The sequence below is a fragment of the Urocitellus parryii genome, chromosome 9 (assembly GCF_045843805.1).
Source record: "Urocitellus parryii isolate mUroPar1 chromosome 9, mUroPar1.hap1, whole genome shotgun sequence".
NCBI lineage: Eukaryota > Metazoa > Chordata > Mammalia > Rodentia > Sciuridae > Urocitellus > Urocitellus parryii.
Window position 1 is genome coordinate 68,761,342 of NC_135539.1, and position 21,713 is coordinate 68,783,054.

Consider the following 21,713-nt stretch of genomic DNA (forward strand, 5'->3'; position numbering starts at 1 on the left):
TACACAACTGCAAGGATAACCAAGTCAAATCGTATTGTCACTGTGCTATAAGTTGCCCCGTAATTTACATGTTCTCCATCCCTGTAGGAATATTAAGATAATTTCAGGGCTGGGAGGAAGGAGGTGCTTGCCTAGAGTAAACATTATAGGTATAGGTGAATTCTAAAGTTTCATATTGTCTTACCTCTGAAAATTGTTATTTTTATTTAGCACAAGGAAAGAATTTAATCATAAAAAGGCTTGTTATGGCTGGGATTGTTAGCACATTCTTTTCCACTAACGTGCAAGCTCCCTAAGAGTGAGAAAGCAGGTTTACTCATCTTTCTGTATATAATACTTAGCAGGTGCATGAGAAATTTGTTTGCCAAGTAAAACAGCAAATGTATAAGATAAGCAGCCACTAAAAATCATGTTATATGAAAATTAATGACCTGGGAAAATGCTCACACTATAAGTTCAAAGAAAGTTAACATATAATGCAAAATATTTATAAAGAGAATACACATACACCCTCAAGAAAGGTGATGATGGTATAATTCCCAAAAAGCAATAAAAGAACAAATCACTGGTAAATATATCTTGGGGATAAATGATAATGTCTCAACAAAGATTATTCCTCAGGGAAAGGCTAAAAATAAAAAATAAAATTTCCTCATTTTTTTTATTCCCAGCACAAAGTAATAAGACAGTAACAGGTACTTCATAAACAGATGTTTGTTCAATAAAATAGCAGATATGAATATATTACATAAATACAAATAATATTGTAAAAGACTGTGTAATAACATGGGAAACACTCTCATAAGGTATAAGGTGAAAAAAACTTGCACAAGTAGTGTGTAAAGATCTCAATTAGAGTGCACTAAGAAACAGAATAAAAATATTCAATACAGTGACAGACTTTTTTTTACATGTTTGTGGTTCTAGAAATGGAACCCAAGATCTCCCGCATGCTAGGCAAGTGCTCTTCCACTAAATTATATCCCCATCCCAGTAGGCAATTTTGAGAGCATGCATGTATACAAGTATTCAGAAGCAAAAGACAATGAAGAAAAGTTTTAAAAATCACCATACTAATTCTAATTGGTATTATAAAGCCAAATAAAAGTGTGTAGCAATTATGTAGCCAAGATAACCATTGTCTCTCCAACAAATTTTTCTCTAAGTATTATATTCTGCAATGCAAATACAAGAATAACCAGAAGTGATGGTGAGAGTCTACCAGGGATGGAAAACATTAAAAAAAAAAAGTGTGGAGGGGTAGTTTTCCAGATTCACCCATGACTCTCAATGAGTTATTAGCTGCACTGAAGAACATGGCCCATTCCAGAGTTGTCTGTGCATGTGTACACTTTGAAAACTAGGAAACCATGGAATAAAAATTGAAGTTTGCTATGCTTAACATCATGAAAATAGCTAATAAGAGTTGTCTTATTCACTATTCTTTCACTCTTACTTCAAAATTATTTCTAAGATTTGAGTGAACAATATTTTAAAAGTGTGTATAAGAAAAACTTATTTTTCCTGGCATATCAGGTTTAAAAACTTAACCAGGTTCATCTGAGTGGAAAGTATAAATTCTATAAGTTTATATTTGGTATATATATTTTTTCTATCAATAATACATATTCTTTTATATGTATCCTACATTTCATAAATTTAAAAAATTCAGGGGTTCTTGGTTTTTCCTATAGAAATCAATCCAAAAAATTCCATTCATTTAAGTAGAAATTTTCAATACATCTTCATTTAGGATCATCAATGTCATCAAGGCAAAAACAAAGCTTCTTACCCCATATTCCATACAAGGATCTGGAGAATCATCAGTACAATGAATAAATCTTTGGAAAGAAAAACAGCAATTGAATTTTTTAAAAAAGTTTACATACATACGTTACTTATATTTAACATGAGAGTAGGATTTTATTAAAGGCAACCAGAAATAAGAGACAAATTCAAATCCAATGAACTTGTTTTATGTATTATTTGATGCTATGCATTAGACTAAGCACCCTAAAGAAGTTATCTCATTTACCCTCAAAACATTATGAGCTCTTATAATCATTATAAAATATACAAATAGTATAATACAAAATATACAAATAGATAATATAGTATAATCTCCAATTTTCTATCAAAAGGCAAAGAAACTAAGAAGCAAAAAAAATTCCAAATTTAGTGACCAAGTTGGGTCTATAATTCAAGTGGCCTAACTCCAGATTCTCAATAAATGCAGGATGGCGCTGCCATTTTACACATTCTCATTCATTTCATCTCTGGCTGTGCCAGCAGACAGTTTACTATACATTGCTATTAATGTTACTTCTGCCATCTAAAGCTACATAAAGGTAATCTATTCCTTCTCCCACTTATCATTTTAAAAAATACTTGATGGGACTATTCAGTCCTCCATTAAGCTTCCATCTCTAAAAACTCTTGTGTCATGAACAATATCCATACCTTTATTAAACATCTATCTATGCTAAAGGCAATTAGGCCCCAGGAATGCTAAAATGAGTAATATGCCTTTGCCCTTTATGAGGTTAGTCCTAAAGGAGAAAGGACTAACAAGTAGACAAACAATTTCAAAACACTGGGGAATAAAATACTCCGATAGCAAAAAGGAAGAAGTAATTGGTTATCTGCTGTGCGGGGAGTGAGATAAGGTAGTCAAGAAGAGGTCCACATTTAAGGCACAGAGAAATGTGTTAATATAGGGAGGGAAGTAAGAAATGTCACCTAGTATTCAAAGAACTGCAGGACATCTGTACTCGTGGGGTGTAGCATACAAGAGGGAAATTGAAGAATGATGGAGTTGGATAGAAATTTTGTACAGGAGAAGTACAGACCAATACAGTTCACCAGCCTAGGGACAAAAGGAGACCACAAAGCCTAAATATCCAAGGGAGATAGAACATTACCTTCATGCATTAAGAATGTCACTGTGGTGAAATATTGGATAGTTTTGGGAAAGGGTAGCAATGTGAGGCAAAGAGAACAGTGGGAAGGCTTGTTGCAAGAGTCCTGGTAAGAGATGGGGACTCATGAAGGCAATGCTGGAGTGGAGAAGGAGAGGCATTACTATATAAAGATATCAGGCCAATTAATATAACTTGATGTATGACTGAAAGGAAGGGAGAAGCTTTTTAATTTCCCTGAATACATGATTAAGTGGGAATACTCTGTAATCATTATGCTTTATACTACAAACAATAACAAGTTTATTTGATTGGCTGAAATCCTGAGAACAGAGCTTCTTATACCACTAATAATTGGGCACTGACTTATAAAACATATATTGCTAAAAAGATACATGTAGTGTGTTTTGTTAAAATGCCGGTAGGTTTTCTCTATTAGTGGGCTTGATGCACTGAACAATTAATGAACAGGCACAACATGAATCTTTTTTTATTTGCTTTCTCATTTCATTCTTCCAATAACCCTACGAGGACATGAATGTTATCTCTATCTACAGTTATCACACAAGGATACCAAGATTCAGAAAGGTACAATAACAAGGAAGTGGGGAAGAGAGAGAGCACTAAATCATAGACTGCAAGCTATACTGTTTCTCTCAAGGATAAAGATTCTATTAAAACTCTAAAATTAAGGGGGGAAAAAGGCAGAACAAAACAAAAGCAACGCAAATCCTAGTGGAACTTTAGGCTTAACCAGTATCAATACTAAAAAAAAAACACACATGGGGTGGGGGTTGTGGCTCAGCGGTAGAGCGCTCGCCTAGCACATGAGAGGCCTTGGGTTTGATCCTCAGCACAACATAAAAATAAATAAAATAAAAGCATTAAAAGAAAACAAAACAAAAACATACTGCTCACCAAATCCTAATTCCATAATATAAAATGGATCTTCTAAAATACCAACGTATTAACTTTCTGTTTTTATACATTCAAACACATGCTGGTGCTATATTTATTTATTTATTTATTTATTTATTTATTTATTTTTGAGAGAGAGAATTTTTTAATATTTATTTTTAGTTTTCGGCAAACACAACATCTTTGTTTGTATGTGGTGCTGAGGATCGAACCTGGGCCGCACGCACGCCAGGCGAGCGCACTACGCTTGAGCCACATCCCCTGCCCCATGCTGGTGCTATTTTAAAACCTAATTTTTCTCTGAAAAGCAAAACTCCCTTGTTTCAAAGCAAACTAATATAAAGGTAAGCTACCCAGAGGAGTTAAACCCTATAACTAGAAAACTAGCTTTCAATATATTTAAAATTTGTTAAGTAAAAATTAATCTCATGTTGTTTCATGTTAATCAATTCTTATATTAAGGTCATAAACTGTCAGATTAATAAAACTAACACAATTATTTTATCCTTAAGGAAATCCACCCTTTCTCCCCAAGATCAGCAGAACGACAAGCATTAAGAATGTTTATAGGGGCTGGAGTTGTAGCTCAGCAGTAGAGCCCTCGCCTAGCACGTTCGAGGCCCTGGGTTCGATCCTTGACACCACATAAAAATAAATAAATAAAAGCATTGTGTCCTACTACAACTAAAAAATAAATATATAAAAAAAGAATGTTTACAGAACTCTATGCTGTAACATTTTCTGTCATTTAAGAAAATTATGTTTGCGCACATAGCCACTATGAAAACAAGTAAAATATTCTGGATTAGATAAACTACATCACGAAGAAAATTAAAACATTCCAAGAAAACACTGGCCAAGAAATATCAAAAAATCAAAATCAAGAATTTGGGGGCTGGGGATGTGGCTCAAGCAGTAGTGCACTTGCCTGGCATGCGTGCGGCCCAGGTTTGATCCTCAGCGCCACATACAAAGGTGTTGTGTCCGCCGAAAACTAAAAAATAAATATTAAAAAATTCTCTCTCTCTCTCTCTCTCTCTCTCTCTTAAAAAAAAAAAAAAAAAAAATCAAGAATTTGGGCTCCGTACTAGCATACAGGCTGAGCATCCCTAATCAAAGAAGCAGAAATCTGAAATGCTCCAAACTCCGAAACTGTATGAAAACCAACATGACATCACAAGTGGAAAGGTCACACCTCACTTCATGTGACAGGTCACAATCAAAACACCAGCATACTAAAAATATTGTACAGAATCACCTTCCATCTGTGTATATAAGGTGTTTATGAAGCATAAATGAATTCAGTGTTTAAAAGTGGGTTCCATCCCTGAGGTCTTTGTATTTGCAAATATTCCAAAAAATCTAAAACACTTCTGGTCCCAAGCATTTCAGATAAGACCAATCTGTAGGCTTACAGAAAAGTCAATTAATTAACTTCTCTGAATGGCTCTTGGTGCCTTAACAGAAAATGAGAGATGGAATTAGGTGATTACTAAAGTTCTTTTGCAGAGAATTCATCAGGCCTCCTCTTCTTCGCTGCCTTTGTAGTTGGTTAACTATTTAGTACATACTCAATTTTTTTAAATTCAAAGAGAAAATGTGTTAAAAATTCACATAGTATTTTATTAGGGACAAAAAAATTGTGTGGTAAAAGAATTATCTATAAAAGAAAAAATGTTTTTATAATACTTTTATAAATGCTTTTTCTTTTCTTTTTGTTTGGTGCTGGGAATTGAACCAAGGGCTTTTTGCATGTAAAATATGAGCTCTACCACTAAGCTATAACCCCAGCCCCATGAAGCCAATTAAAGTTTACTTTAAAACTTAATATTACAGTTTCTAACCAACCATTAGTTCATTATCAAGATAAAACTAAACTAATTGTCTATATTTTTCTCCATTTAAATGTATCTAAAAGATACAAAGAAGAGAAAAACAACTAAGGAATTAGCTTAGGCAAAATAATATGACATTGTTTTAATAGTTAATGTAGTAACAGAACTCCTACCATATTAAAGTTTTGAAATGTGATTTTAATCAGCTGGGTGCCATATTTTTATAAATCTGATGAATGAGAATAATTTCTTTGTTCTATAAAGAAAAAGGTTTTAAAAAACAAGGTAGATTAGAACCTTAAGGCAAAAAAACTAAAAGAAACAATTCCAAGACATGGGTCTTCATTATCTAATTTTTAAAAATGCTTTTACATTCCTACAAATATTGATTTCAATCCTTGGTTAATCCTCATACTGCTACTTAAAAATAAATATATATTTTATGGACTGAGAATGTAGTTCAGTGGTAGAGCTCTTGCCTAATACAAATGAAGCCCTGGGTTCAATCCCCAGCACCTGCAAAAAAAAGTATATATTTTAATGAATACACATTTGCATTCTATCATCCTATAACATCACTTTAAAAGGTCAGTTGGTTTAACATTTGTTATTTTAAAAACTTGACTAGTATTAGAAGGCAGAAAATATGTGGTATAGAAGAGATTATTACACAAGGCCTTATTAAGATGATTAGCCAGATGGCCAAGTATCCTTCCTGAAAGGAGAGGAAAGTGCTGATTCATCTAGCTAAGAGTGAATAGAAAGGTCAGCAAGAACATTTTCAGAAGCTCAACTGAAATACTACAAATGGCTGCACGTGAATATTTCAATTCTATTTACATTCTTGGGGAGGTGGGTTTGCTTTTAAAAAAAAAAAATCCACTTCTAAAAATGTTCTCCTCCATTGGTTAGTAGTATACAAATTAGTATACTAATTTGGAAGATTTCTTTAATTGAAAATTTCAAAATGACATCAACAAAAAGTAGTGTAAAACCAAAGTCATTAATTTATAGTCTACATCAAAAGGACACTCCAACGTTTAATTCTAAATGCCTAATTCTAGGGGCTGTGGATGTGGCTCAAGCGGTAGCGCGCTCGCCTGGCATGCATGCGGCCCGGGTTCGATCCTCAGCACCACATACCAACAAAGATGTTGTGTCCGCCGAGAACTAAAAAATAAATATTAAAAAAAAAAAATTCTCTCTCTCTCTCTCTCCTCTCTCACTCTCTTTAAAAAAAAATAAATAAAAAAAATAAATGCCTAATTCTAGGCAGAATAATTACAATTGCTCTAACTAGTCATGAAATCCCTAAAATAACACAACTGTTAAATAATAAATGTTGTGTAATCTAAAGTGTAAATTATAAACTACATGAACTCCAAGATATGATTATAAAAAAAATTATTTTAAGATATAAAAAAAAATTATTTTAAGAAAACAAAAGCAAAATCTCAAAGGTCTACTTTGATGAGAGTTACCACAAAATTATGCCTGCATATTATTAACATGTTTTGAATTTAGTTAATAGGAATTTTGGAGAGCAATGTTGTACATTCAGATTTTAAAAAGAGAGAAGAAAAGAGTCTAACCCCAAATTAAAAGTAATAAGCTTAGTTATTACTAATGACTAAGAGGAGTGCTTTAGTTAGATTTTCTAAAAGTCCTTGTGACCAAAACACCTGAAGCAAGAACTTAGAGGAAGAAAGTTTATTTGGGGCTGTTCAGAGATCTCAGTTTAAATAAATGGCCAACTTCCTTGCTGGGGGGGGGGGGGTGAGGTAGCACATCATGAGAGAAAGGCCCAGTGGAGAAAAGCTGCTTAGCTCATGGTTTGGGGTGGGGATAAGGAAACAGAGAGAAGGAAGGGAAGAGGTATCCTCCTAGAGCCTGTCTTCAGTGACCCACCTCCTGCATCCTACCTGCCTACAGTTAACAACCACACAGTCAGTCCAATCAAACAGGATGGTCTGATTAAGTTACAGCTCTCATAATCTAATCATTTCACTTACCCTGCACTATGAAGAGATTTTGGAAGACACCTCATATCCAAACCATAATGAGGAGTGTCATGTTTTTTTCCTTTTATTTCTACCCAAGCTCCTTCTAATTTATTACCTCAACTTAAACAAGACTATTTCTGCCAGCCAAATGCTCTTACTGTAAGAAGGCATATCTATCATGTCCTAAACATGTTTTGAGACCGACATGCTTTTTCTGCAAACTTCATTATTATAATCATTATAATCCATCATGCCATTTCAAAGACTTCACACCTTGGAAGAGGACAAATGTAAATAGTCAGTGATGAGGATGCATGTCCAGAACTATGGGACTTGGGATACATAGATGATCAGGAAAACAGGGAATGCAAAATATGAAAAATAAGGTAGAATGTGTCCTCTGCTAGGCTATAAGTAAAGAAGGACAAAGATGAAAAGGACGCATATATATGTACTGTGATGGGTTATGCTATGATCAAGAAGTATATTTTGCAGGAAAAAGGTAGATGGAGGGGGAAATGAGAAGCTAGTAGTGGAAAGCATTTGAAGATGAGCCCTGTATGCTGGATAAGGGATGAGATTCTAGCCTTGGTGATGTATGTGATTTACAGTATTACCTATTCCAATGGTGTGAGTTGCTCTCAAATTTGGGCCAGTGTGGTAAAAGCAGAGGAGGCGAATCAGAGTAATTAGTATGAGAATAATCTGTGAATTTATTATGGACTTAGATATTATCTAAATCTTATGATAATTTCATCATTTTTAAAGAAATGGACTTGAAAAATCATGGGGTACAAGGTTCTAATAGATCCAGGTCCAGACTGCTGCTGAACTTCAAGATTATAGTGGTTCCCTCCCATTTGCAATTTCAGTTCCCTGTGATCATCAAAAATATTTCTAAAAATATGAAGTGAAAAATTCCTAAGTTTTAAATTAAGTGACATTCTGAGTAGTGTGATAAAATCTTGTGCTGTTCTGTTCCATCCTGCCCAGAACATGAGGCATCCCCTCTATCTAGTGTTTCCAGTACACATATGCCACCTACCTGTTAGTCACTTGGTTAGCTGTCTTGGTGATCAGGTCAACTGTCACAGTATTATAATGCTTGTGTTCAAGTAACCCCTATCTTACTTAATAATGACACCAAAGTGCAAAATTTATGCTGGCAATTCAGATATTCCAAAGAGAAGTCATAAAGTGCTCCCCTTAAGTGAAAAGGTGAAAGTTTACCATAGGTATATATGCATAGGAAAAAAAACACAGCCTCTATAGAGTTTGGTACTAACTATAATTTCAAGCACCCACTGGAGGGATATATCCCCTGAAGATAAAGGACTACTTTATCACTAGTTTTGTGATAATCTTAAGGGAAAAAAAATCTAAAAATTACATTGAGTATAATTGAGTTTAAATACTAAGACAAGTGAAATTCCCTGATCTCTGGTCAATTCTATTTTTCCTCAGTCATGAGACTATCAGAGAAACAATGAATGGATTTAGTTTTCCACCCACTCAGCTTTTTCTTCTAAATGACAAGGGAATAACAGTTTTTTTTTTTCTTGCTTTGGCTTACTAAAGTGACATCTAATCAATAAAATAATTATTGAAAACAGCTTTATGATTCAATAAGTTTAATCAAATATAATGTTTATACTTGGACAAAGAATATAATCAGCAAAGATAATGCAGATTGATTATGTTATATGTGTTACATGTCAATCTTTACATTTTTTTTTTTGTATAGAGTAACAATTTGAAGAACAGGAAAAATGAAACTATACTTAATATTTTACAGCAAATTACAGCTGTGACAGACACTGATGACTGGCCCTCTAGCTGTTCCTCATTTCCAACCTTGCTAACAGAATGTGAATTGTCCAGACACTGGAAACACTTGTGCTTCCTGATCACCTCTTGGTATGGTCTAGACCTTAAATGCCCCCCAAAAAGCCCATCTAGTAAAGGCTTGGTTCCCAGCCCAGGGTGTTACTGGAAGGTGGGAATCTCGTAGAAAATGGGCCTATTGGAAGGAAGTTAGGTCACTGGGGATTTGCCATTGAAGGGGATACTAGGATCCTGGTTCTTTTCCACCTTTCTCTTTGTTTCCTGGCTGCCATTAGAAGAACAGGCCTCTTCAACCATGTGCTCCTACCATTGTGTACCATGCTGCCACAAGCCCAAAATAAACAGCCAACAAATCATGGAATGAAACTATAAGCCAAAATAAAGTTTTCCTCCTTATAAACTTTATCTCAGATATTTTGTTACAGTTATGCTAACATACCTCACTAATCCCAGGGATACATGTATTGATGTATTGATCTAAGCAGTCCTTAAGGCATGAACCTGGGCCAGCAGCATCAATGTTACTCAGGAACAAGTTAGAAATCATATGGTTGGGGCCCACCCTAGGAGCACTGAAATAGAAACTCCAGGAATGGGTCCCAGAAATCAGTGCTTTAGCAAACTGTCCTGATGACTCTGATGCATTCTCACATTTGAAAACCCCTCATCTAAATGGTCATGAATTCTGTTTCTGTTGCCAATTCTTGGATTAAACTAAGTAACTATGTAGTCAATGATGCCTGAGAGAAGTCTCCTGGGAAGCTTCCAGGAGTGCTTTACTTGTTCATATAGGAAATTAATCAGAGGAGATACACCTGTCTTTCCTATTTTTTTGTATGGATATTGTCATTTCTTCATGTGATAGATATTTGCAACTTTGACAGTAATCTTGTGACCAACAGGTGATAAACCCAAACACCAAGCCAATAAGCCAGGGATGGCAGAGAAGAAAGTCTGAAAGTCTTTTCCTGATGACTTTGGTGAGCTGCTGAATTAACTCTAAAAATACAGAGTCTCCAAGTTTCTTGTTAAAAAATATATATTTTTTAATTATCCAGATTTATTTATTTTTATTTTTTACAGTACTGGGTATTGGACTCAGGGCTTCATGCATGCTAAGCAAGCACTCTACAACTGAACCACACACACTTCTGGCCAAATAATATATTCTTTTAAACCCCATGTGTGTAAGCTATCTTCAGCTGGGCTTTTGTTATCTTGCAATCCTGACCATATCTTTGTTTTTAGTTAAGGTAAGTCTCAAAATAGTATAAACAAAATAATCTTATTTTTGTAATATTATATAATGTTACACATATTATGTATAACTACATATTATAACATCCAGTTATACTGTATTTTGCATTTTAATTGGAAGCACTTTGAAAAGAATCTATAAATTAACTGAAAGTACAAAGAACTTTTAGAATCAGATTATTGAAATTATATTTTGGTTTTGGTGGAAGAAATCAGCTGTGGAACCTTAGGCCAATTACTGACACATTTAGTCCTCAGTTTTCTAATCTGTAGAAGAAAAGGGTTAGATTAAATCACTGATATGACTCTATATGATCTAAAGAATTACACTTTGTGTGTGTGTGTGTGTGTGTGTGTGGTGCTGGGAGTCGAACCCAAGGCCTCCTCACATATGCTAGGCAAGCACTCTACCAACCGCGCTACATTAAGAGTTTTAATCTTTTAAGAAAGATTTTTCTTAAAATTTTTTGACAAGGCCTTGGGTGAAAAGTTCATCCTTTTTTATTTTTTGCAGTGCTAGAGATTGAACCCAGGGCTTTGTGCATGTTAAGCAGGTGCTCTACCACTGAGTTATATCCTCAGCTCCCAAAGTGCATCTTCAATGAGTACTATCAATAAGGAATTTTAATGTGATGATAACTTTTACTACTATGCAACTAGCTTATTAAATGCTATGCAACTGACCACCAACAAATATTTCTAGAAAAGGGTGACACATTAGTGGTACCCACCTAAAAGTCTAAAAGCTCAGTGCTCAGTAGTTGTTCCTGCCAACCCCAACTGTTGACTCGGAGAAGAATGGCCTTTTCTGGATAAACACTCTAAATCCAAGGCCTCAAATTCACTTGCTGAGCTAACTTCCTCCCCATGCAAAAGTCAAAAATACAAAATGAGAAACAACTCATTGGTACCATTCATGGGAACATCAGTCAAATTAAGACAAAAAGGAAGAAGTGGGCTAAGAGGAAATAGTGGATCTCTAAATTATAAAGCTGAGTTAAAAAACAATCAGCCTCAGAACTGAAGTGATTTATAATGGTTTCTGGAAAGGCAAGGTGCTCTCACACACTTGCTACAACCAGTACTAAAGGTATATAAAAGTTCATATCAGATGAATTAACCATGCAGAGTAATTTTAATGTAATATATTTCAAGGCCTCTTTACTTAAAGCATTGGCTGTCAGAAAGCTTTACAATGGAAAGACATGATTTTCTTTTAATCAGAGGCATCTCCTAAAATGAAAATGCTACTGATTTATTACTAAACAAGGACTACTAACCCCTAATAGCACCTGCACCAACACAGCCATAAAAGGCTGACAACTAAATGTCAAAATAATCCAGGGCTGGGCATGGTGGCACACGCCTATAATCTCAGTGGCTTGGGAGGCTGAGGCAGGAGGATCACAAGTTCAAAGCCAGCCTCAGCAACCTACTGAGGCTCTAAGCAACTCAGTGAGACCCTGTCTCTAAATAAAATACAAAAAAGGGCTGGGGATGTGGCTCATTGGTTAAGTGTCCCTGAGTTCAATCTCTGGTGCCAAATATGTGTGTGTGTGTGTGTGTGTGTGTGTGTATGCTTTTTTCTTAAAGCCAGAAATACCAATGCAGGTAAAAGCCTGCTTCTTCCAGCTGGAAGAAGAATCCTACCCTGTGCTGAGGACTGAACCCAGGGTCTCACACATGATAACACATTATTACTGAGCTACACCCTCAGCTCCTAAAATCCTTTTATAATAAGTGTGCAAGACAACCATGCCCATTAACAGTTACATAACTTTGTTTTCTCTAATTAATATAATACTATAATTACATGCCCAAGCTACAAAACTCGGATTCAACAAAGTTTATGAAGCAAAGTTATTTATTCAGGCCAAGTTCCTTTTTAGAAAAGGATATGATGCTGAATTGGGGTAAACTATTATGGAAAAACTCAAATGAATGGGTAGAAAAGAAGTAGCATAGATATACAATATTTTTTACCTTTGTTCTCCTACTTAGCTTCTAGATTTTATGATATCTTTTATTTAAAGGACAGTTTAAAGAAGTTTGAGATAACTGGTGTAAGATAAGAAGAAAAACTTAGAAAAATAACTGCCACTTGATGATAGAACAAAAGCACAAACAGCAACTACAGCTTAATAGTGCAGATGCAGATCATACAAGGTCAAGTTCTTTAACTATAGAGTGACTGGCAAAGGAAGGAAAACAGCAATTCCACTTTTGAAATTTACTCTAAGGAAAAAATTAGGGAAGCACACAAAGATTTAACTTCAGAATATTCACTGTAGAACTTTTTTTTTTTTTTTTTTTTTTTTTTGGTGGTGGTGCTGGGGATTGAATCCAGGGCCTTATGCCTGAGTAAAGCAAGCACTCTACCAACAAAGCTATATCCCCAGCCCCACTGCAGAACTTTTTAGAAGAATTGGTCACACACATCATGCTACTGCTATTCAGGGACATATCATTAAGGTAACAAAAAATAATGAAGAATTAAGTATTTAAAGACATGTAAAGATGTCACTCTATGCTGGTAAGTGCAAATTTAGCCTACTAAGTAATATGAATTATAGGATACCATTTATATATATACAATTTATTATATATAAATTTATATATATAAATAAATGCATAGACAGAACTCTGGAAGTATATAGAGCCAATTATAATGATTCATAAGTGCTTTTATATTTTCTGTTTTTGTTTAGCTACAGTTTCTAATTTTGCTTTTCTATGATAAACATATCAGTTTTATACAAGAAAAAAAGAGTACTAAAATATTTAATGTGCAAATACACAGAAAGTTCTTTATATTTAGGAAAATCCACTATATAAGTCATTACTGCAAAAGTAAAAGAAAGGTATGTTTTAATAGGTAATTTGGGGAACATAAAAGACTTTGAAATATAAAGCTGTTGTTTATAATAGTACTAGAACTATGGAGTTCTACCAATAGAAAAATCAGCACAAGTACTGAAATAACTGATACTGAGGGAATGAGATGCTTACGGTTGAGTGAAGTCACGAGTGATGAAATCGGAACTCTTGAAAAGTAGAAAGATGTCACTGAGGGTTTTACACTTCAGAGAACTATTCATTGCTATCCAGTATGCATCCTAAATAATAAAGCATATGTGATTTAGTACATATTCCATGTTACTTGCTCTAGTAAAAAAAGGTCTAGTAGATCTTAGCAATACTGTCAAATGTCAAATTATACTCCTTTACAAGGAAGAGCATGACCATTGCAGGACAGACCCTCAGTTACAACCACTGAGCTGGCTTGGTCCCCACATTTCCTCTTGGGGCCCAGGCACTTTCCAATGCTTTTCTTGCTGATGATGGAAGAAGGGGAAAATGAAATGTCAAAAGCACACTTCAGTTGAAAGAGTAATATGGTAAAGAAATAGCCTGACCAGCTACTCTCCAAAAATAAAAGAGATCACTTCCCTTCTTCCTATCTCAAGAGTGACAGTCAAACATCAGAATTAAAATAATTAAGACCTTAAGTAATTAAGACCCATGTAAATCAAATCTAGGAAGGAAAGAGGGAAGATCTTTGGAACCATTACTCCTTTAAATGGTGAATGTCTCAAACACATCAAAAAAAGGAAGAAGAGCAGGCACACAGCTTAGTGGAACATGCCTAAAAGGTAATATTACAATTAAGTAATTTAAAAAACACTCCTCTCTTATAGATAGAACAGAAGTAGGAGCACTGTATACTTTTGAGAAACAAATGATTGCAAAAAACTAAAAAGCTATTCTACTACATGGAAGAAAACACTGGTGTGTAGAAGAAACTCAATAAACAATTAAAAAATGAAAAGATAAATAACCATCACAAATAATTTTCCCATCTTAAGTGGAAAGTCTAAATTCAATTTAGTGGGAAAAAATGATTAAAAAGATTGCTGTACAAATGAAAAATTGACTGTGAGAACTACAAATAAGGTCAATAATTTTGTATATTGTAATATAAGATATTGTAACTTCTTTACAATAACTTTGTGTGGGGGGGGGGTACTAGGGATTGAACCCAGAAGGCCTTTCCCACAAAGTCACATCCCCAGACGTTTTTATTTTTTAGCATCCTACTAAGTTTCTGAGACTGGCTTTGAACTTACAGTCCTCCTACCTCAGCTTCCCAAGCTTCTGGGATTACAGGTGTATGTTACCACTGCACTCAGTCAATAAATATGTTTTTTAAAAATTTCTCCCATGAAAAAGATGATGAACTTCTGATTAAAAATAGTATATTGAACACACATTTAACTCCACTGAAACAAGTATGTACACAGCAAATTGTGCAGCTGAATAAACAAGGCAATTATCAACTCCAGGGAAGATAAAATATTGAATAAGAAAACATAAGTAATCATAGTATGGTATATACCAGATGTGTACATGCTTTTCGCATAATCACAGTAAATGAAAACACTGAATGCTGACCTAACCAAAATCAGATATAACTGTGAGGAGCATAATGAAACAGGAAGTAAAGGGGATAGGAGATGAAAGAGCTGAGTCTTCTAAGTAGGAAGCCAATAATAAATATCTAAAACTGAAAAGTCAGGAAAGAGAGATAAGTAACAAATGTACTAAAACATTTGAAAGTGGTTGTTCCAAGGAAGAGGAAACAAAGTAAAACAGGTGTAGGAACTGCTGATTTTTGTGGCAAGATTCTGTTTCTACTTAAAAATTTTAAACTGCATACAAATATAACTAATTATAAAGTAAAAATAAAAGTTAGATTAAATACGTTACTCATTTTATAATTAAAAGAGAAAGATACATGAGATGATTTTTGAAAATGCAAGTTAAGTCTTTAATTTCTTAAATGAGCTTTACTGGCATAAAATTATTTTCTAATGAATTAAAAAAAATAAGAGTATTTTTCCACAGATCTTAACTTCTACAAAAATCTTTTTAATAGAGTGTAAACATAAGAAAATACAAGTTGATTTCTCAAACCACTCTATTTCTACATCTTGTAGCATTCTGATTATTACTTTAAAATGAACAAAACTTTCTCTGTTAAATAGCTAAAGTTTTTAAAAGGGCAAAGAATGAACTTCCTCAGAATTCTAGAATAAGCAGCAACTTACGAGGTCTAAACTGTCTTTTTGACAGAATATATAGTATTTCACAAAACCAGTAAAAGAGAAAAAATAATAAATTCCACACTATTTTCCCTAAAATTAGGAATATAATTAGTCTCTCTTTGAGGATATAAAATGAAATGAATAGCAAAGCAAAGACTATTCAAGCAATAAGAGATTTACTTATGTGTTCCTACCCTTGGGGCACTCCAGTTAAGCTTAGGAAAGACACTGCCACCTAGAGAATTGATAGCTTCCTGGACTTTAGTGGCAAACTCAGGAAATTCTGGTGCCTACAGAGAAAAAGAAGAAAGCATTAAGGCAAGTCAATATTACCACAGTGAACACAGAAAATATGATCAAAATCTCAGGGGTATATTCTATGGCATTAAAAACAGAATGCAGAATACAAACTACCATCCTAATTTCAGAACTCAATAAAATAAGTGATTAAATAATATTTACCAGAAAGAGAAATAAAATAACAAATTGCTCAAATGGCACTTTCCAAAACAATCAAAACCCACAAATGAAAAAACAAAACAAAGCAAAAAAAAAAAACCCCACAAATCTAAAAAGATAAGAGTGGGCAACTGGAATTTAAGAAGAATGGTTCTTTCTGTATACCTACATAAAACAGGATTTGTTAAGTGAAGTGACAGGAATGTCAATAATATATATATTCCAGTTCTCAGAAATAACACCCCAAACTTAAAGGGCCAGATGCTTTTCCATCTGTAAAAGGTCTTTGAACATACCTCCAAAAGGCTTTATAAGAATGAAAAATAAATGATGTGGTAAACTGTATTTAAATACTGCTATTTCCAGACAAGTTTTAATGTAAGCAAAACTCAAAAGTCAGACCTTGGTCAAATTAAAATGTTCTTTGCTTTCTGGATGGTTCAAAAAATGCATATATATATATATATATATAATGTATTCATTTCAACCAGGAAATTTAAAATTGAAATACTGTTGTTGAACAGGAATTTAAACTTGATTGCCAGTGTATCTGGCATTGAACTTTCTCTTATTATCGAAGGAGCTCATGGATACAAACTAGATAAAAGGAACATTAAGAGAGGTGGAAGTGGAGGTTTCAGGAGGAACAGAACACAAAAATATTAACATAAATTCTCTACATAATCATTTAATTTCATTTATCCCTACACAGGGAGTTGCTGCCCCCTATTGGGCATCTGTAAATTCTGGGGAAAAAAATCCAGTAATTAACTTTCATATGGAAAAAAGTTAGACTAGATCTAGAATTAACTACATATTCTAAAACTAAATGAAATGGTTAGTGTGGATCCCCAAGTTTAGCCTAGCCATGAGAGAAAAGAAATTGACAGATAAGACTCTGTAAACAGACCTGCCGCAGTCTGGCTGGGTACAAATCACTGAGCCGCCACAAAGCACTTGTATGTTCAAACAGGAAACTTTATTGCCTGAACTCCAACAGCACTCCAGGCACACTCCCCAGGAACTCTCCCGAATGCCACCCATGTGGCCCCTCTCCAGCACACCACCCCAACCGGAACTCCCTCCACTGGAACTTCTCCAACCAATGGAACTCCCCAGGAAATCCCTGAAAGAACTCCAAAGGCGGACAGCAGGGGTCTATATACAATTGAATCAATCCAGCATCATCTTAATGGCTGCCTCTCAACCATTACTTCTGGCAAAATGCCAGGGGCCATTCCGACTCAGCTGTGGCTCTCAACACAGACCAAAGAAATAATTTTTTAAATGGTTATATGTCTCCAAATGAGAAACATTTTGATTTTGTAGTTTAATGCTGGGGATCAAACCCAGGGCCTTGCACATGCTAGGCTAGCACTTTACCACTAGGCTATAACCCCAGCCCTAGAAAGAAATTTAAGCAAAAGGCTAATAAATAAAGAAGAGAGAGCTTAAGGCCCAATTAAGCTTTTTGCTACAGGTAAATCTGATCTCTAGACTGTTAACAACAATATCTTTTAATTACTTGATAGACTGTCTCCACATCTAGTTTCCATTAGACTACTTCTTCAGCTTAGAATCATAAAATTAAAGTAGTATAGAGAGGCTTTTGAAGCCTCTCTAAATCAAGGGTCCTTTATTTTCCACTTAACTCTCCCCATCAAAAGGAATTATGGTTTATGTCAAGCCAATAATTTGAAGCTGCTAGTCTGGCTCCCCTACATCTTTAGTAATAAAAACCAATTACCCAAGATCTGCATTAACAATATTTCCTATAAGTGGAATAGTTATACAAATTTTACAACATGAAGACATTCAACTTTCAAAGACAAAATAATTTAATTTTCCTATCCCATGAAACTTGACATCTAAGGATTGCTTTATATTTATGTATTGCATTTTAAAGGATGTGATCATTTCCCTCGAATCCTCAAAATTATTCAACTTGAGAAAATTCTATCAAAAGGATTCTAAACGAATATAAATTATAAAAAGCATATGTATAACAGACCATCTGGATTGTCAGATTCTAGCTATGTCCATGAGCTATTTTACAACTTGATAATAGGTAACTGATAATAATGTGAGCTTATTCTTGCATTTATGAAATTTCTATTTTGTCTGGAAGAAATTCAATTGTCTTCTTTGCAACTCTGAAGGGAGGCAAAACCAGTTTTGCCTCATTTAAATGTTCATTTTGATATTCTTGATCTATAAATATGCCTTTGGGTTCTCTTTTAAAATAGTGTTAACATCTGTCTGGCTCCCCCATAAATTAAACAAAATCTTTAAAATGTGTTACAGAGTTTATATCTGTATTGAAATCATGATTTCACTTTTCTGAAAATCGTCTATAAAAAGACTTAATTAATAGGATTTTTAAAAAAATACACAGCTCAAATGGTCCTTTTTCTGCGGTGGGGGGGGGGGGTGACTAAGGATTGAACCCAGGTCTTGAGCCCATTAGGCTAGTGCTTTACTGTTGAACTACATTGCTAGTCTGCAATTAGCCAATTTTAAACATTCATGACATGTTATTTGTCTGGGGGAAATTCCCACTGAAGTGGGATAAACTCTACATTCTTCATCTGATATCCCTGGACTTTCTAAAACCATATTCATCCTAAATATCCCATAGGCAACTATCATTAGAAAATTAGGGTGAATTCTTCCATATTTATGACTTTATACTTACAATATATGTGCTTTTCTATAAAATGTGGCATTTAAAATTTTTATATATGCTACTTTTAGCAACTTAACATTTTTGGTACCTTGGGATTGAACCCAGGATGCACTCTACCAGCTTATGTTTTTATATTCACTATTGTGTTTTTGATCTCGATTTTTCCCATTTTTAATTGACTGCTTTACCTATACCAATGGACAACTCACCAGTCAACAATACTTTGGATTTTCCAACTCTATGTTCTGGCTTAAATTTTTCCTCTACTAAGAGTGTTCTACCATGAATGTTCCCCCTGCCAAACTCCATCTAATTCAACCCAACCACTTTTAAATATCATTAACTTTTTATTTTTAAATATTTTCAGACTCTCAGAAACATCATAAGTGTACCAAGAGCGTCTATCTACTCTTCACCCAGACTCCCCATTTTACATCCTCTTTATCATCCCATCTCCTATCTATGAATGTATCTATTTATTTACATATACATACATATAACAGACATTTTCCCTATACTATTTTAGAGTAAACTGCAGTCAGTAAGCTTCTTACCCCAAAATACTTCAATATATATTTCCTATAAAGCCATTTTTAACATTTTCTTGCATAACATAGTAAAATGATCAAATCAGATAGCTAACAAGAACACAATACCATTAACCTAATCTACAGATTTTTTAAAAATATTTCTAGTTGTAGATGAGTACAATATCTTTATTTTATTTATTTATTTTTATGTGATACTGAGGATGAAACCCTGTACCTCACACATGTGAGGCAAGCACTCTACCACTGAGCTACAACCCCAGCCCCTAAACTATAGATCTTATAAGAAATTTTCCAGCTACCCTAATAATGTCTTTTATAGCAAAAGAAAAAACAAAACTTTTTTATTTGGGGCAGTGGGTGTTTCAGGATTCAGACTGCCTTAAAGCATTGTACTTAGGTGTCATGCTTCTTGAATACTTTTGAATCTGTAACAGCTATATTCTCTGTGGTTCTTAGTATTCATGACTTTTTTTTTTTTTTTTTTTGGTACCAGGAATTGAACCCAGGGGCACTTAACCTCTGAGCCATATATCCAGCCCCACCCCCTTTTCTTATTTTGAGATAGGACCTTGCTAAGTTGCTGAGACTGGCTTTGAACTTGTGATCCTCCTGCCTCAGCCTCCCAGGCTGCTGGGATCACAGGCATACGCCACCATGTCCAGATGGACTTTGACATTTTTGAAAAGTACATACAGGGCAGTTATTCAATACAATTTCTAAAAAGCTCACTTTGTTGGGTGTTAGCACTATCATGAGGGAGGGAAATTTCCCCCTTACTTATTTAATTTAATCACTGATTTATGTCAGTATGGGATCTTATATTCTTATTTTAGTCAATGGGTCATAATCTATCCCTATTTGTTATGATGCACAACTTTTTAGCCAGTGGGGGGCCATTCAAGCTGGCTTCTGAGATCTTTTTGTCATGTTCCCATCATTCTTTAAGCATTTCCTTAGTTTTTTGTATAACAAGGTACTATGGGCTCACTTTCACTCCCCTAACCTCAGTCCTCAATTTCTTTAAGAAGCTTCAATTCCTTTAGTGGAGAATGGTATTTAGAAACCAATATCAGAGCAGAAAGTGTGCTCACTGCTCTCATGATATATGTCACTGCTTCTACAACTTATTGCTCAAATTAGTGGACAGAGTTTGAAAAATATACAAACATACACCCATGCACAATGCTTTCGTTTGAATGTTTGCGTCACTCCAAAATTCATGTTATGACTTAATCCCCCCCACTGTGGTGATATTAGGAGGTAGGGCCTTTAATCAATGCCCTCATAAAAGAGGCTTTAGAGAGCTACCTGGCTCTTCCATCTCTTGCTCCTTGTATCATGTAAGGATGTAGCAACAAGGTCTGGGAGCAAACAGCAAAGAGCAAGCCCTCGCCTGACACTATATCGGCTAGTGCCTTGATCTTGGACTTCCTAGTCTCTTTAACTATGAGAAGTAAATTTCTATTATTTCTAAATTACTTAGTCTAAGGTACTATGTTATAGCAGCAGGAACAGACTCAGTCAAATACATATACTTGTATTATTAATTTCCATATTACCCATCCATTCATAATATTTTAAATGAGTTGAGGGGATGGGGATGTGGCTCAAGTGGTAGCGCGCTTGCCTGGCATGTATGCAGCCTGGGTTCGATCCTAAGCACCACATACAAACAAAGATGTTGTGTCCGCTGAAAACTAAAAAATAAATATTAAAAAATTCTCTCTCTTTCTCTCTCTCTTTCTCTCTCTCTTTCTCTCACTCTCTCTTTAAAAAAAAAATTAAATGAGTTGATACTGATCCTTACTCTTTTTAAGGTCCAGGTTAAATACTGTTTATTCTTTTAAGTACTTCTGTATATCCTTTATAATGGTTCAAGCCAACATCCCTGTCATCTACCCCCATATCATTTTCCCCCACTGGTTTATACACTCTCTAATAGAAGAAATCAAATCATATTCATCTTTGATTATCATGCATAAAAGAAGAGTGAATCAAATGGCATCCAGAGTAAATAAAACACAAACTTCTATTTCTACATTTGGCATGCTAAACTTCTGCTACTGAAAGGAATATGACAGTTTTAAATATATTCACTTTTTTTCTGCATCTGAACACCATATATCTCTTTCATTA

The 21,713-nt window shown here is 34.6% G+C and overlaps 1 protein-coding gene across 2 annotated transcripts in view; it reads right to left on the minus strand.

Moving 5' to 3' along the window:
* Cdc123 (cell division cycle 123) overlaps window positions 1–21,713 on the minus strand; it is a 51,122-nt gene that overhangs the window by 16,521 nt on the left and 12,888 nt on the right. For both annotated transcript variants that reach the window (XM_026408556.2, XM_026408555.2), the window contains 3 exons: window positions 16,076–16,171; window positions 13,786–13,892; window positions 1,793–1,841 (listed from right to left, as the gene is read on the minus strand). In XM_026408556.2, coding sequence (XP_026264341.1) covers window positions 1,793–1,841; window positions 13,786–13,892; window positions 16,076–16,171 — 252 coding nt within the window. The remainder of the gene's footprint in view (window positions 1–1,792; window positions 1,842–13,785; window positions 13,893–16,075; window positions 16,172–21,713) is intronic.